At 36.7% G+C, this 18,560-nt stretch overlaps 1 protein-coding gene and 2 long non-coding RNA genes across 3 annotated transcripts; all 3 read right to left on the bottom strand.

Moving 5' to 3' along the window:
• Positions 1-865: 865 nt before the first annotated feature.
• LOC139128724 (tyrosine kinase receptor Cad96Ca-like) lies at positions 866-6,387 on the bottom strand. Its single transcript, XM_070694454.1, has 10 exons — positions 6,376-6,387; positions 5,100-5,153; positions 4,380-4,608; positions 3,953-4,063; positions 3,429-3,616; positions 2,824-2,931; positions 2,261-2,372; positions 1,732-1,828; positions 1,383-1,482; positions 866-1,228 (listed from the first exon to the last, which is right to left on the bottom strand). The coding sequence occupies exons 1-10, from the start codon at positions 6,385-6,387 to the stop codon at positions 1,175-1,177; spliced, it is 1,065 nt and encodes a 354-aa protein (XP_070550555.1). The 3' UTR covers positions 866-1,174.
• Position 6,388: 1 nt separating this feature from the next.
• Positions 6,389-9,466, bottom strand: LOC139128746 (uncharacterized). Its single transcript, XR_011551392.1, has 3 exons — positions 9,209-9,466; positions 7,317-7,615; positions 6,389-6,654 (listed from the first exon to the last, which is right to left on the bottom strand). It is a non-coding gene; the product is annotated as an uncharacterized lncRNA (long non-coding RNA).
• Positions 9,467-9,764: 298 nt separating this feature from the next.
• Positions 9,765-12,325, bottom strand: LOC139128743 (uncharacterized). The gene is made up of 4 exons (XR_011551390.1): positions 12,199-12,325; positions 11,610-11,876; positions 10,922-11,180; positions 9,765-10,022 (listed from the first exon to the last, which is right to left on the bottom strand). It is a non-coding gene; the product is annotated as an uncharacterized lncRNA (long non-coding RNA).
• Positions 12,326-18,560: the final 6,235 nt, after the last annotated feature.

The raw sequence follows: 18,560 nt of genomic DNA on the forward strand, positions 1-18,560 counted from the left end.
TGATATCGCTCACATTTTTCTCTCCTAAAAAATGTTGAATATTATGTAAACTACATGTTTATCATTCCATAAGGTATATGATAAAACCTTTACGGCCCTGATACGGCTTTTGCGGCCCTTGGTCGTACGGCGTACGGGCCCTCGCACGCTCGGGCCCTTCCGCCGTACGACCTCGGGCCGCAAAAGCCGTATCAGGGCCGTAAAGATTAATATCAATTTGGTGAGTTGCCAAATGGCCACCCTGATAGCTAATTTCGAGATTTATCAACGGCAACTGAGATTATTTCTATGACATTGACAAGACACATGTGGCATTCTCATCGCGAAAATAATTTTAAAGTATAGATCCGTGTCAGAAATTGTAAACTGGCGTATAATGCAAATATCCACTAGGACTCACTGGTGAAGCCTTCTATTTGACACAAGTAAAATGTAATTGAGACTAAAAACATTACAGGACTGACCTGGAGTAAAAAAACAACCTTAAACCTCCTTATAATGTACGTGAGCATATGATCTATATTCTCAACACACTGACGTAAGCCTTTCCCTCTCATTAGTAATGTACAAAATAAGTTCAATTTAACGTTTTCTCTGAGTAACTAAACAAAATTAAATGAACTGTAAGTAAATATATATATATATATATATATATATATATATATATATATATATATATATATATCGAAGTATACAGATGTTGTCGTGGGAAATTGCAGTGCTCAATGCTAAGCAGAGCGTTATAAGTAAACACATTACCTCAAGTATAAAGAAATGAAATCTTTCACTTAAATTTCATATATATATATATATATATATATATATATATATATATATATATATATATATATATATATATATATATATATATATATATATATATATCGGTAAAATAAACTTCAGTTAGGATGCATATACTATAAGGAAAAGCAATAATTGGGATTCAATGAATAAAATCTTTTGTATAAGTCCCAAAGTATCATTATGGTACTAACGCTAAGTGAACGTACATGAATATACATGACATGTTTTCCAAAAGAGAAAATGTCGTAGTTAGACTCCGATCGTCGCTTAATATGCTAAACTGTTGTTGTTTGTTGTCTGTAGGCCAAAGACAAAGTTAATGCTTGAGTTATACTTGAATCGTCTAGTCCCAAATCATCGGGATGTTTCTCTACTCCGTAGTTGTAATCTTCTCTTCATAAGCACCCTTGATGTCGATGTAAACCTACGAAAAACAAATAACAAACAAATTCAGGAACAAAATAAACACACAGATATTTGAATGATAACCAGTTACACAGTTCATACTTTTCCCTTCTTTTGGGAGAGTGTGTTACAGGAAGAAGTATTAAGTCAGCATGTCGAGAGTTAACAGTTACCTCTTTGTCCAGTTCCATTTCTTCCAGTTCGCTAGCAATCTCCTTGAACTTCGGCCTCCGTTTCGGTTTTTCGGACCAACATTTCATCACAAGCAGGTATCTAGAGAAGATTAGTTAACAGGCAGATGTTCATAAGAGGACGTACAAACCAATCGCGTGAAGTATAAGCACGCCACAGAACGGATTGAATTATGTTACCGCACCACATGCAGAAAAATGAAGAAATATATTGGTTGAGATTTCGTCATCATTCTTTGGTCATTCTACATAGGACCACCGACATTTGCTAAAAGAGTACGCAGGAATACATATATATTTCTTTTAGAAAAGTAGTGTTATTCAAACTCACAGGTCCCCATCGCAGTACGCGGGCTTTTTCATCCTACCCCCTTGCTTCAGATATGCTTTCACCTCATTATCAGACATTCTTGGGTAAGGCGTATGTCCTGCAATGTGTGTTACAACAGAAAACAAGTACAAACAAACACAATTTTAGCATACAGCACTAGACTTGGCATGTGACATAAAAGCGTTTGTTTAAACTTAAAACGAGTTTAAAGGTATACTATCACCTGTTCCAATTTTGCCACAGTTACCATGATAAGAGAAAATCTAACCAATCACAGATTTTAAGCGATTGGCCACTTTTTAAAAACAGCACCCGCATTTGGAATACGAAGAAACACCTCCTTGACCATATATGGGCATATTTAGATTACAGGTGACCGTATACATTTAAACAAAAACATGCTGAACGCTTATGGTCAAATATCCATCTCCGACAATAAATGATCGATGTATTGAAAGCCAACTAAACGTAATACGTAACGGTGTTGCAGATGTATTATTGAAATAGGAACATTATTAGTGAGACCTACCTATTGTGACTATCTCCCACACAACGATGCCAAATGACCAAACATCACTCTTTGTTGAAAATTCAGACGCCTGGATTGCTTCTGGTGCCATCCACCGTACACGTTGGGAACCCTGTGATGAGAAACACAGAAACCACGGTTTACTTACAGAACTGCTCAAAATTGTAAGCAATATCAGAAGCTTAAAACATTGAATCATATATATATATAATTATATATATATATATATATATATATATATATATATATATATATATATATATATATATCATCTGTCTGATGATTGCAGGATGCATAAAACCTAAGTAACATATATTATTACTTTGTATTTTACGTAATACATACATACACACACATACATACCTACCTTCATACATACCGACATACCTACCTGCATACATACATACACATACATACATACATACATACATACATACATACATACATACATACATACATACATACATACATACATACATACATACATACATACATACATACATACATACATACATACATACATACATACATACATACATTGTGCAGATTTTTTTGTCACTCACCTCTTTGACATTATTATGACTTCGTAAATCTCGTCCAAAGTTTGTCACTTTACAAATTCTTCCGCCATTTAACATAACATTCCTAGCTGCGAGATCTCCGTGAACGCACTGTGTAGAACAGATAGTCATATTTTAGCACAGTAGTATATATGCAGGTAAAATCGACCAGGATTTAAATCACATTGCAGATGAATATTCACCGGGATCAAGATTTCTTTGCAGCAGCCTGTTGATAACGTCACTCTCATTATTTTTTTATCTATTTTACTTCTCTCTCTCTCTCTCTCTCTCTCTCTCTCTCTCTCTCTCTCTCTCATCTGTATTATTCAGTGAATACTTTCAGCTGGTTAATTTTGCTTTTTATGGCAGGAATATTTAAGTATCCATAAGCTTTAATTGTCCTGTAATATGCTTGCCTCTGCACATTTTGAATGTCCAAATCACGGCATAACCGCCACGGTAGATTTGTTCGCATCTTTTCTTTCATATTGCTTTTCGAAAACATTTGTGACGATATTGTTCAAAGCGCTTTACAAAACACACGGGTAGGCGGTAGTTATATCCAACGTCAAATAGGATCTAATATTTACATAGAGATGGCTTACCTTCTTCGATGACAGGTACTCCATTCCACTTGCGACTTGTCCAGCAAAGATGATAAGATCACCGCTAGTCAGGATGGGGGACGTTTCTCCAGCTTCCAGGTATTCGGTCGCAATACAGTTACGAGATTTTCTCAAATAATCCTGCAAGTTGCCAAGTTCCATGTACTCAAAAAGCATGTAAATATCATCTATAGTAAAAGTACAAACAAAAGAAAACGAAATGCTGAAAAACAGTCGAACGACAGAAGTAAATTGTTAAAGACTAATGCTCAGAGAATTATGAAAAATCAGCATATTTCGTCTGCCTATGGCTATGCTTAGATAATGGACGCCTTAGACGTTTATGGATTTACATCGAATGCCTAAAAATATCGCACTGATGTTCAATAAAGTTGTAATGTATGAGAGAGAGAGAGAGAGAGAGAGAGAGAGAGAGAGAGAGAGAGAGAGAGAGAGAGAGAGAGAGAGAGGTGGGGGTGAGGGTGCCAGTGGGGTGTCTTTGTGACGTTGGAAGCCACACTAACCTGTTTTGGTACAACATCCAACCAATGACAAGATGTGTTTGTGTCGACCAATATGTTTGAGTAATTCAAATTCATCAAGCAGACTTTTTTTGTCTTCTCCGGTAGCGTTATCTAGCCAACGAATTAGAGAAACAAAAGTTATAAAGTTATTAACGTGAAGTTGAAGTTATTTTATGTTAGAATATGATTTCACGGTGTGTATGATATGAGATATGCTGGGATCACCTGATACATGAAAATGTAAATCTCTCTCTCTCTCTCTCTCTCTCTCTCTCTCTCTCTCTCTCTCTCAACCAATCAATCAATCAAAATCAAAACGATTATTTGATAATATTTCTATGCCTTGAAATTTCCATTAATACTTACAAAGGGTCGTAAAGAGGTTTTAATTTATTAGTTACATTTTTTAACATTTGGTACACATTACCTTTGAGAGTCTTCAAGGCTACTATTGTCGGACCCTCCTTGCCGGCAAGTTTCCATGCTTCAGCTCTGGCAACTTTTCCAAATGTACCTTCGCCGATGATACTCTTTTGATGGACGTTTTCTTTCGGAAACTCGAGAAGCACTTCGATGGGCATCTCGTACTCGAAATCGCCGTAGGAATTCGGACGCTCCGGGACGGGGTTAGGTTCAATACTTGAGTAGGCGTTGGGCTGTTGAATTTAAGACAAGCATATTGTTGGCCAACTATCAAGTTCTTTGCCTCGCACTTTGAATGCAAATTACCGTAAAAAAGTTCCAGTTGTCAGGTTTCGAAACGATTTTGCTGTCTGCATCATTTGATCAATAGGGATATTTAGATAATGATAATAATGAACCTTGAACAAATCATGGAAAGTTTACAACTCGATTCAATTATTATTATTATTATTATTATTATTATTATTATTATTATTTATTATTATTATTTCTATACTCTATTTCAAGAGGGTGATCTGATTACAATAGATAAATATTGTAATTTTTATCAGAGCCCTATATGATATCACTAAATGATATTAATAAAACAAAGATTACAATGCTTTTAGTATTGAGATTATACATTTTCAACCTTTTTGTCGGTAGGGTAGACGCCATTGACGAGAAATCATTCGAAATATTCTCGTAATAACAGATTTAAAAGTTAATGGTAACAATGACGAACCTCTTGCACTTGCTCGAACTCTATTTCTTGATAGGCGTTCCCGTCTCCTTCAAACTGTTAATTAATTATGACAAGTAAAAACCAGTTTTACATCAAGGGTCAGGGGTATAGCAACGTCGAAGTTAAATATTTGATTTAGCGTGCGTTTCTATTCAACCGGGGAATCAATAGGGGAGGAAGTTACTATTTATATCATATAGCTTTGGTAACGAACATATACCTGATATAGTCCTTTTTTTCAAACCAGTACTCGATAGCGTACGCTTATTTTGGAACATTTTCGTAACTTCACACGTTAAACATAATACGATACGTAAAAACATCAACCCTCTCTAAAGTTCAGAGCACGAATTATCCACACTGAAGGAATAAAGAATAAAGTCTGTGATTTTTAGGGGGTCGGGGTGAGGGGGCTGCTGTTTCATACTGGCCGCCATATCGGTTGTTGTATTGTCACTCAGCGAAAAGTTAGGTCACGGTTAAGGCCATACGATTTACAATCGCTTCCAGTGTATAAACCGTGCGACCAAATTGTAGCTTTCATCACATATAAAATAATCAGATTATGCAGATTAAATTTTAAGGGGAAGAAGCTATAGCTAAAAAACAGAACTTACCTTATTTCCACAGTCAGGTTTCTCTCTCTTCACAGTTTTTGTTCTTCTTCTCCTCCTTTTGAGGACAATGCCAAGGCAACAACAAAACACAAACAACCACAAAAACAATGCCACATGGTAAAGCTATAGCTACAGGTGATCCACCGGATGAACTTGAAGATGGTGTATCTAGGAAAAATCATAAATAGTGCAACCATTACTTTTGGAAAACATCCATGAGAAGATGATCCGTTCGCAATTTCACCCTAACAAAACAGTATATTAGAAGAAGCTAAAGAAGACAGAGAGCAGGGAACTGAAATTGCTTGAAAACGGTTACAATCTATGATGAAATACAATTATTTTGATCGTACAGTAAGATTAAAGCAATTTTACATTTTCTGCCACCAGAAAACATTTTTCCTCATATGTTGAAAGATTGAAATGTGTATATTTACTAAATTGACTATGCATCATTTATATAAATACCGTAAGAATGTTTTCCCTGACTAGTGAGAAGTTGCCGTGACGAATTGAGCTTGCACTTTGACATCAATAATATAATAAAATTAAAAATATAATACCTTAATTTTTATTCTTATATTACAGTAATTCTATCATGAAAATAAAATATAATAAATAGTACATGGCACAAATTTGGGCAACAACTATTCACTTACCTTGCGTTGCATGGTCCGAGTCATTTACGTTAAGTTGGATTTCATGTTCATCAACTCCGATATAATTCTCAGCCGTGCACACATACAACCCTCCGTCACTGTCATTAACTGCGGAGATGTGCAGTTTACTATCGTCACCCCTTGACTCAAGTTCTTCACCATTCTTTGTCCACGTTATGTCAGCACTAGGGTAGGCGTCCACGTTGCAGTGCAGACTCACAGGTGACCCTGAGGCGACAGTGATCTCCTCATTTTCCGGGTTTGTTATAGCTGGTCTATCTGCAGATATTGATTGAGGAAAAAATTGGCTTCTTTACATGTTTTCCACGAGTGTTTGTCGAAACCATATAGTATAACCATGGTATAACAATATGCAATAGGTAAATGTGTTTTGGCGCTGATTTCAGTGGGAAAGTGGCCGTGAATTTGCATTTTGATGTAACCACATGTGTGCCACTACTATTGTACTAATTCTTAGATTCTATTTTAACGGTATAACCCTCAATGTTTTATGCTTCAAACTCTGCAGATTAGCTTTAGCGCTCTCAATTCTAAAAAATGGGAGTGTATGCTTTGTTTACATTGAAAGATTGTGTAATCCTAATTGCCAATTATTATTACAAATCTTTATTACGTATTACTCTCAATAATTCTATAGTTCTTTTCACAACACACCTCTTTTCATAGAGGTCGAGAGAGAGAGATTAACATGTATTTTGATAAGTACTAAACAAAAAGGCATATAACAAGAAATATAAAATTAAACGCATTAAATATACGAAGAACACAGACAAAGAAAAACCTGTAAAACAAAAAAAAATAAGACCTGCATGACTATTGGTTACAGGAGATATATTTTTTCAGAAGAGGCATGTACAGTCTAAGAAGCATTTCTGTTATTTATTGCAAATACAAAGACTCTTGGTCGCTATCTTACTTACAATGTACATGGAGTTCAGTGTTTTTACTTCTTGCCGATTCGATTGTGCCGTCTGCAAAACTCGTGTTGGCTACACAATAGTAACTACCATCGTTCCAGCGTTGTACGACCCCGAGGTCAAAGGTGTGATTTTTGACCCATCGATTTTCAATCGTCTGAACCTCATTGACAGTTTCATTGATGTGATACAATGTATCGAATACGGATCAGGTACCCCGTTGATCACTGTACATGCAATGCTACTTTGGGCGCCTTCTACAACAGCACTTTCCGGGCCCTGGACGTTGACGACTGAAATGTCTATAGTTGAATGAAATACACATGGGTGAATGTTGAAAAAGATATGAATTAATGGTATACTCTCTTACAGCCTATTGCTGGCTACGCACGATGGCTGATGTAATCTTGCAAAGCATGAGCTAGAGTAACCATTGAGGGTAAGTGGCAGCCCGTTGAGCAAAACACCACTCGCCATAGACTGTACCCATCGAAGGCTGTGAATGAGTCGAGATATTATGGAAGAGACAGACAGACAGACAGACAACAGACAGACAGACACTCACTGGCAGGCAGTGTTAGGGAGAAAATAGACAGAGAAAGACATATTTACCAGCAGAAGAGAGAGAGAGAGAGAGAGAGAGAGAGAGAGAGAGAGAGAGAGAGAGAGAGAGAGAGAGAGAGAGAGAGAAACGCACAATCAGAGAGTAGGGAGAGTTATCTTTAGAGTGTCAGAGTAACATAAAAAGGGACACACAGTGACAAACAGCAGTCCTTGACAAAACTGCAGAGAGATAGAGTGATAGCAGGACAGGGACACTGTTGAAACTTTGGTGTGGATCGTTGTTCGGCTTTCTGATTATAATCAAAATACCTTAATCGTTAGTGATTGAAAATGTGTATGACTGTCCAAAATTTACTATGTCTTGATTAACACTTGCAATAGACTTGAGTCACAATATGCAGGCTGAAACAGGTAATATAGGGCTCAGCCCTTGGTGTCGCGCCAGGGGTTAAGATTGGCAATGTTATTTGTATTGATTCATGATAAACTGTAATTGTTACTTCATAAACGTTTATATGCCAACTATGCCCAGTTTCCCTCTGATGAAAGCAGTTCACGTACACACGACGTCAAACCCTGCACAGGCTGCAGCAGGGCAGGTATAGATTTTCTGTAGCGTGTAAACATTTTGGACAAAAATTGGGAATTTTTACAATGATAACAGCCTATTGCGATAAACAAGGACGTATTACGCAATCATTATCATTGCAATGGTAACCGCACTGCCCACCTTCCACTTGCAAGCTGAAAACTATAGCGTTCCGTCTAAAAACTTGCAATTTTTGAATCTAATTATTGACACAGGGGGCGCTCTTCTATAATTCAATCCCAGCATTCTTTGCGTATGCCCCCGTTCATGTGCACGACAGTTTTCTCCGTTTATCTATATCAACGATACTTTGTATCAGCGACAAGGTGTATAATAACATTTACTGGCTAATAAAAGAGGTATATTTTATAAAAGGCATGTTATATCATAGTAATTTGTTTCGTATTTGTTTATTTACGAGTACTCAAAAAAAAAACATGGCGGCGCCCACTTGAGAAAGAAGGGTACACTTCCGGTTACTCGCATAGTATATTATGAATAAGCGCATGCGTAGTCAGTAAGCCGCTGGCGCGACTATTAACAATACAATTCCTGTTGGAATAGATGCCTATCAAGATGCAAGTGTGTCTTCACAGTATTATGCTAATGACCGCATAACGACATAAATGTGATAATACTGATGTCAAAAGCTACGGAGACTTTCTTGCTTCGTTCTTGTTACTTGATTCTCAACGAAGTGTTAAAATGAAATCACAGCTACAAAATTAACTCCAATACTCACACTCGACAATCAATTCTGTTATGTTGAATCCAGTCCCTGTTCACCGTCATAGAATGTGTTCACTGCCGTGCAATTGTACACTCCGGCATCACTACGATTAGCCCGGTAAATGGTGTGAATTAATTCAGACGATACCACGTGTCCATCGAAAGTCCACTTGTGGTCCTCCGAGAAAGGATTCGAATCGAGCAGTACACGCTAGCGTAACAGAGGCTTGCTCCTTGACTCGTATTTGCGATTGTTGTAAATTTATTTCGGGTTTGTCTGTAATACATCAATAAAAGTAGTGAGTCTTGAACCTTCATTTTATAGTTTTATGGGAAAATTTTCAATATTTCCCCATATCTTTATATAAGATAATTAAGTTCAATTACGGGTAACTGATGTGTAACAGAATACACAGTTTGTCTTGACCCCATCTTATGGGTTCTTTGCCTATGCTAAATTTCCAAGGTTGAATACATCAATGTCTAGGTGAGCATTTTATGCCAGTTAAGTCTGTTCGTTCCCGTTTCACTATTAATAAAGTGACTTAATCGATCGAACTTACATTGTACATCGAGGATAGTTGTGTTCTTTCCATAGCCTCGATCGCCATCATAGAATGTGTTGGCCCCTATGCATGTGTAATTCCCAGAGTCGAGGCGACTTACTCGATCTAGAAAGAGATGGGCACTAGGTACCGTGTTCCCGTCTTTTAAGAGCCACCACATATCCACGTCTAATGGGTTCGCATGTCTGATGTTGCATGACACAGATACATTGTCTTCTTCCTTGCAGACAAGCTCTGCCGGCACGTAAAATGTAGGTGGGTCTGGTGAGGGAAACAATAACAGCTAAAGGGGAAGATGCATGTTGCCAAAACAGTGTTTTTTTTCAAAGCAATATTTCTCGTCAAAGATGACAAGGAAACCCCCTCATACTATATATTTTCAACAAGCAGAGACTCTAAAGTCTAGTATGGTAGCAATAGTTCACTCGAAGGATGAAATGGGTGTATTAATGATAAAAATTAATTTAAGTCAAAAATTTGACTTTGTTTTCTGAAATGTATATTTCACTTCAAAGGAGAGTATATGAAGAAAAAAAACGACTTTTTAAATTTGCATTATCTATCCTCATTCTAAAATGGAAAGGATTCAAAGACTGACACTCAAAAAGTGGTAAAAATCATGATTAGCAAAATTAAAATGCCTCTTACTTAAAATATAAGAACTTTATTGACAAACCATAGCGTGATTTTATTATGTAGCATTTGAGGACATAAATTCAAAATTTCAGAAAATTTGACCCAGCCAGAGTGAAGTTAATTTTTTGAAAATTTTAAATTTGGAGGAAAGTGAAGCCAGGCAATCGGGTCATTTGCATAGCTTTGCATAAATTAACAATTCTGTATCAGGCAACTTACGTCTACCTAACAAGCTCAAACGTGAGTGTAATAAATATTTTAATCTTATTTAACTACTTAATCAAAATTGAATGAACATTTGCGAAAAGTGATTTTACGAGCAAAATACACTGCGTACGGTGCAGCGCCCCCTTAAATGTAATAAAACAAAGTTATTTAAAGTATTTAGAATAAAAGCATTTAACTTCAGCTTTCATACTAATGTGTATGCATTTATAGCAGACATGCTGCTGTTAGTTCCTCTTTCTAATAAGTAATATTACACACTTACGTCAATAAAAATGTCAAATACATTTGGAACTTACATTGCACGATTAGCTGAAATGACTTTAAGCTTGTTACCGTGACACCATTCCAAAATCTGTTGGAAGCTTCACAAATATAACACCGCTTTGTTGTCGCTGAACTTGTACACACTCAACATTTCACCGTTTGATAAGCAGTCTGTGTCATTCTTCCACGTAACGTTTGGTAATGGATTGGCATCGGCAGAACAGATTATAGTAAAGTTCCTGTCCTCGATCACGACTATTGTTTCATTGAAATGGTCAATTTCTGGCGAATCTATTGTAAAGAGAAAAATAATAATGGCTACAATTCGTTACAGGTTTTACACTGTAGATAGACCCCCCCCGGAAAAAAAATAATGATAATAAAATAAAATTTGGCTCAAGTCACCCGAATTCATCAAAACGTCGTCGATGCTTGGTACAAATTTCACAACCATTGACAACACCTAACAGTCAGCATATAACTATGATGCAAAATGGGGAGACACCAGACCCGAGACCTATGTAAGAAACGGAGATGATTTTTCGCAGTTAAATCGGAAATGTTGCCAAGCATGATACGGAATGTCCGACTGTCCGATAATATGCGTTTCAGCAAGCGTTTGTATTTTCAAGTTTGAAACGAAGTGTATGACAGTGTTGAATAGTTCGCAAAGGAAGCATTTAATATAATCACACAGAGCACGAACGCCGCTGTACTTACATTGTACATCCACAAAGACTGACGAATTTCCATACCCAATGTGTCCGTTGAAATATGTATTATTGGCATGACACGTGTACGTTCCAGCGTCTGATATCGCTGAGTTTGTAATGACCAGTGTTTGGCTATTGTTGACGATGTCATCATAGGGATCGGTCCAAACAATATCAGCTTCAGGATTAGCATCAACAATGCAACTTGCGAGGTAGACATCGCCCTCTATCACTTTACCACCGCTACTGTCTTCTATTCGTACCAACGGTACATCTGAAATGTTTCATCATTGGTTTGTTGTTATTGTTTGTTTCTAAAACATAGTTTCATGAATTTCAAATTTTCTTCCCTTTATTTAAAGGAGGAAAAATATGTATATATATATTGCATCCCTTACCATCGCTTCAACGTATTTTATTGCCTTGGAATAATCCTTCATCTGTCTCTGTCTGTCTGTGTAGGTCTCTGTCTCTACATCTGTTCTCTGTTACTCTGTCTCTCTCTCATTTTATCTGCTCTTTTCTTCTCTTTGTGGGTTTTTGTCTGCATTTTCAAAGACAACGAATGTTTCTGTCGAGTTTTTTTTTTTACTTACAGTTAACGATAACGTCATATGACACATTCCCTCGTCCGGTACTGTTATCATAATACTTATTTTCAGCCACACAAATGTACGTCCCATTGTCTTGTCTGGTGACATTGTCAATCAGCAATAATCCATCGCTTGCCCTTCGTCCATCAGGTCCTAACCAGTAAAATCTTGCAAAACTTCAGGATTACCATACCCTGTAATTAGACAGAGGGCAAACACCTTGTCGCCTTCCAATACTGGTCTGATCGTCTTGTTTGTCACAGCTACTGTCGCTGGGTCTGTCAATATCAAAAAAGTAAAGGCGGTGATGAGAAGAGACACATAGGTGTACAACAGACAAGAAAGGATAATTTGAAAGTCCATAATTATAGTGACTTCTCCTGCTATACACCATGACTGTGTTCATTTCAATAAATTAATTTCGAACAGTGTGCGGCTTCAGCCGAAATTTTGCGCATCTGAATGTCTGGTGCCCCACCCAATGCCACCCACATCCATCGAGAAAGCATCGTACATAAGTTTCAGTAGAATATTTTATATTTTTCATTGAGGAATTTATCCACTTTCAGTAACACTTCTGCAGGCCCTATACTCAGGTATTGACATATTGCAGAAAATTTACCAAAGGAATGTTGCCCTCTATCTCTATAGACCGAGCACATGCACCAGCAAACAGGGAGTCAGAGAATGAGGGAGAGGGAAATAGAGACAAACAAACGCACGGTCAGAGAGTACGGGAGAGTTATTTTAGAGCGTCAGAGAAACGTAAACAGGGACACACAGTGACAAATAGCAGTCCTAGACAAAACTGCAGAGAGATAAGTGATAGTAGGGCAGGGACACAGTTGAAAGTTTGGTGTGGATTGTTACTTGGCACACACATTTTTTTTTTTTTACTTTTAGTTTTCTGATCATAATCGGAATACCTTAATCGTTAGTGGTTGAAAACATGATAAGGAAACCCCCTAATACTATATATTTTCAAAAAGCAGAGACTGTAAAGTTTAGTATGGTAGCAGTAGTTTACTCGAAGGATGAAGTAGGTGTATTAATGATAAAAAATAATTTAAGCAACAAATTTGACTTTATTTTTTGAAATGTAATATTTCACTCCAAAGGAAAGTATATGAAGAAAAAAAGACTTTTTTAATTGCATTATCTATCCTCATTCTAAAATGGCAAGGATTCAAAGACTAACACTCAAAAAAGTGGTAAACTCATGATTAGCAAAATTAAAATGCCTCTTCTTAAAATATGTAAGAATTAAAATATGTAAGAACTTTACTGCCAAACAATAGAGAGTCATTTTATTATGTAATCTTTAAAGAACATAATTTCAAAATTTCAGACAATTTGACCCAACCAGAGTGAAGTAAACTTCTTTGAAAATTTTGAAATTGGAGGAAAGTGAAGCCAGGCAATCGGGGTGATTTACATAAATTTGCATAAATTAACATTTCAGTATCAGGCAAATTACAGCTACCAAACAAGCTAAAACGTGAATCCAATCAATATTTTAATCTTAGTTACCAACTTAATTAAAATTGAATGAATATTTGCGAAACAGTGATTTTTGAGCAGAATACGCTGCGTACGGTGTAGCGCCCCCTTAAATGTAATAAAACAAAGTTATTTAAAGTATTCAGAATAAAAGCATTTAACTTCAGCTTTCATACTAATGTGTATGCATTTATAGCAGACATGCTGCTGTAAGTTCCTCTTTCTAATAAGTAATATTACACACTTACGTCATTAAAAATGTCAAATACATTGGAACTTACATTGCACGATTAGCTGAAATGACTTTGAGCTTGCTGCCGTGACACCATTCCAAAATCTGTTGGAAGCTTCACAAATATAAACACCGCTTTGTTGTCGCTGAACTTGTACACACGTCAACATTTCACCGTTTGATAAGCAGTCTGTGTCATCTTCCACGTAACGTTTGGTAACGGATTGGCATCGGCCGAGCAGATTATAGTAAAGTTTCTGTCTTCAATCACGACTATTGTTTCATTGAAATGGTCAATTTCTGGTGAATCTATTGTAAAGAGATAAAATAATTATGGCTGCAATTCTTTTCAGGTTTCAGATTTTGGATGACAAAAAAAATATAGAATTTGGCTAAGTCACCCAAATTCGTCAAAACGTCGTTCGATGCTTTGGTACAAAATTTCACAACCATTGACAACACCTAACAGTCAGCATATAACTATGATGCAAACATGGGGAGACACGAGACCCGAGAACCATGACAGAAACGGAGATGATTTTTCGCAGTAAATCGGAACTGTTGCCAAGCAAGATACGGAATGTCCGACTTCTTCAACTTTTGTCGACTCAAATATGCGTTTCAGCAAGCGTTGGTATATTCAAGTTTGAAAGCATGTATATGACACTGTTGAATATTTCGCAAAGGAAGCACTTAATATATACACACAGAGCACGAACGCCGTGGTACTTACATTGAACATCCACAAAAATTGACGAATTGCCATACCCAATTTGTCCGTTAAAATATGTATTATTGGCATGACACGTATACGTTCCGGCGTCTGATATCGCTGAGTTTGTAATGACCAGCGTTTGGCTAATGTTGACGATGTCATCATAGGGATCGGACCAAACAATATCAGCTTCAGGATTAGCATCAACAATGCAACTTGCGAGGTAAACATCGCCCTCTATCACTTTACCATAGCTACTGTCTTCTATCGTACCAACGGTACATCTGAAATGTTTCATCATTGGTTTGTTGTTATTTTTTGTTCCTAAAACATAGTTTTCATGAATTTCAAATTGTCTTCCTTTATTTAAAGGAAGAAATTTATGTATATAGATATTGCATCCTTTACCATCGCTTCATCGTATTTTATTGCCTTGGAATAATCCTTTATATGCCTCTGTCTGTCTGTGTAGGTCTCTGTCTCTACATCTGTTCTCTGTTACTCTGTCTCTCTCTCATTTTATCTGCTCTTTTCTTCTCTTTGTGGGTTTTTGTCTGCATTTTCAACGACAACGAATGTTTCTGTCGTGTTTTTTTTTACTTACAGTTAACGATAACGTCATATGACACATTCCCTCGTCCGGTACTGTTATCATAATACTTATTTTCAGCCACACAAATGTACGTCCATTGTCTTGTCTGGTGACATTGTCAATCAGCAATAATCCATCGCTTGCCCTCCGTCCATCAGGTCCTAACCAGTAAAAAAAAATCTTGCAAAACTTCAGGATTACCATACTCTGTAATTAGACAGAGGGCAAACACCTTGTCGCCTTCCAATACTGGTCTGATCGTCTTGTTTGTCACAGCTACTGTCGCTGGGTCTGCCAATATCAAAAAAGTAAAGGCGGTGATGAGAAGAGACACATTGGTGTACAACAGACAAGAAAGGTAATTTGAAAGTCCATAATTATAGTGGCTTCTCCTGCTATATACCATGACTGTGTTTAAGCCAATAAATTAATTTCTAACAGTGTGCGGCTTTAGCCGAAACTTTGTGCATCTGAATATCTAGTGCCCCATCCAACCCCACCCAAATCCATCTAGAAAAGATCTTACATGAGTGTCAGTAAGAATATTTTTAATTTATAATCGAGGAATTTATCCCACTTTCAGTAAAACGTATTGTAGGCCCTATACTCAGGTATTGACATATTGCAGAAAGTTTACCAGAGGAATGTTACCCTTTATCTCTATACCATGAATATGTACATTGGAAACCATAGAAAGAATCAACTTTAGAACTCTAAGGCTCGGTAAAAGATTAAATCCAGTATATTTTTCGATCGGATTCGAGCGAAGACATCGCAGTCCCAACCGCTCGGCCAAAGGACATTATCGACAACCAGTCTGAATCATTCTTAACTCATGTCACTAACTGTTACTAATACGAAGTCAACATGGTAAGAAAATATGTAAGGCTGGCAATTTAAAGCGTACACCATCGTCTGCGACAATAAGCACCTATTAAAACCGGAACTCTTGATATACTTAGTACCATAAATTATACTTACACTGCACGTCAACGATTATGTCGTCTACGCATGTCAGCTGGGGCCAAAGGTCTGACGGAATATCTCGGTTTTCGTACTGGCAGTTATACACCGCACCATGTCGCCTTTTTGAAGTGTCGTTGAATATTCCAGTGAGGAACTATTGCCACGCAAGATTTCTTTTCCGTTTTTAAACCAAACTAGGTCACCCAGTAGGTCACCATTGATATGGCAGCTAAATACCGACTCGTTTTCATCTGATACCACTGCAGGACCTGGATTGATCCCACAAATGGGTCCATTTTCTGTCATTAAAGAATATAGCCATGTACGCTTAGAACATATTTACAAAGGGAAGACACAAAATATGAAGAAAAGATATAAAAATAATAGCAAGAAAAGACAAGCAAACCCAGAGATCAAAACATGTTTTTGTATAGAATACAAAATGCAGACAACTTAATGATATTCTGTTCATTACCTACAAATTCAGTGACAAAAGAGTATGTTCATATTCATGATGACTTTTCTGTTTTGTTAACGCAGTATGTGCTTTAAGTACGAAAGACAGACTTTTGTTCAAGCTCACCTCCTAGAGGGTTAGATTATTAAACAATGAATTCTAACAAATTGATAATCCATATTTCTGTCCCCATAGCCCATTCAACCTCTATTTCATGATGTAAAAAGCTTCCGCCAGAAATAAAGATATATTAAATAAATAATATTGACATTTCCTAAAGCTGCCTAATGTGATTTTTGTCCTTTTTCCCGTCTACCAATTAATCGTCAGTAGCTGATTAAATAAATATCATTGGTATGTTACAAACGAGTACTTTAAGCTCTGCGTCTGCGCTGTGATGAAGACCAGGCGGGCCGAGCAAAGTGCACGTGTAAGTGCCACCAAAATCTAAAGGTACGTTCGTCATGAGCAAATGATATTCTTGATATCCTCCAATCGATGCTTCGCCAATCAAGCTGTATCCCGGCCGAAGTATAGTGAAGTTGCTCGTTACTTAACAGGGCGAGTATTTTCTTCAATTTTCCATGATGGCGTCTCGCTTCCAAGATTTCGGAAACTGCAATTCAGCTGTGCGTCCCTGCCAACAACTGTGACTGTATCTAATGGGGTTTCTTCCAAACTTACTGCCTGTGCATCTAAATAAACCATATATATATATATATATATATATATATATATATATATATATATATATATATATATATATATATATATATATATATATATATATATATATATATATATATGTGTGTGTGTGTGTGTGGTGTGTGTGTGTGTGTATGTGTGTGTGTGTGTGTGTGTGTGTGTGTGTGTGTATGTATGTATGTGTGTGTATATACCTAAAACAGAGCGTATAAATAGTAACACAAATAATTGAAAAGATTTTTAACACTAAGCTCAAATTTATATGTTTTGGCATACCATTCTATTTGTAGGTGGTGTTAAAATGTGATAAATAATATTTGTTTTGGTTGCGACATTTTGAAACCAACTCAGAATGTTTGCTTAACAGCGTAGATTTGTCAGCATAGGTAATGTGTAACTTTTCTGATATACAAAGATTACATCACTTTCTGACGTTAGAATAACTTCATGCTTGGTAAATAATTGGCCACGAGATGTCAAAGACCTTGGCCTTGTCTTGTAAAGACCAAATAAACTTTGACAGCTGCTTGCTGTTCCTGTTTTTGTTGTTATATATTACAGAACGATTGCATGTAATTATCGAAGCGAGTCTTGAAGCTGTTATCAGTGAGTTCGATGTAGTCTTTCTTGCTGACTGCCGTTGATACCTTTGCCTTGTGAACGCATGTGATTAGCGTGCCTTTAAGGGCCATGTAGCCTTGTCTCGGGAACTGTAATCGGCTAATCCATTTTCACTTTGGTCTCCAACGATGACGGCCTCTAATTATGCGATTTGATTATACTTGCCATATTCTTCATACAGCTGTAACTAACTTTAAATGTGTTTTCTTCTTTTCAATCGAAACACAAAGTGGGTTACGGCTGTATGAGGAATATGACAAGTATAATCAAATCGCATAATAAGAGGGTAATCACCGGAGATCAGTGTTAGGATCAACCAGGTGATTGTTATTGCAGGGTTAAGTCTGCATGCCCCAATACGCTTTAGTTAAAAAAGTGAAAAATAAAAGCAATATATAAGAAAAATAATAAAAGTCACAACTCATAAAAAAATCAGGGAATGGTTAAAAATAGATCAAGATGTAAATCCCATGTGTAAAATGACTAAAAAGGGTAATTTTTTAACCCTACTTTAAAATTATCAAATGACTGAAGAGCACCAAGGTGTGACAGTAGATAATTTCACAAACCAGGCGCA

This window comes from Ptychodera flava, unplaced genomic scaffold, assembly GCF_041260155.1.
Source record: "Ptychodera flava strain L36383 unplaced genomic scaffold, AS_Pfla_20210202 Scaffold_66__1_contigs__length_654902_pilon, whole genome shotgun sequence".
NCBI classification, from domain to species: Eukaryota; Metazoa; Hemichordata; class Enteropneusta; family Ptychoderidae; genus Ptychodera; species Ptychodera flava.

Excerpts from the sequence above, each read along its gene's own strand:
- LOC139128724 (XM_070694454.1), bottom strand. Across the intron at positions 3,617-3,952 it reads TGGATGTTGTACCAAAACAG|ATGATATTTACATGCTTTTT; the intron begins GTTAGTGTGGCT and ends CTTTTACTATAG. Across the intron at positions 1,483-1,731 it reads GCGTACTGCGATGGGGACCT|ATACCTGCTTGTGATGAAAT; the intron begins GTGAGTTTGAAT and ends AATCTTCTCTAG.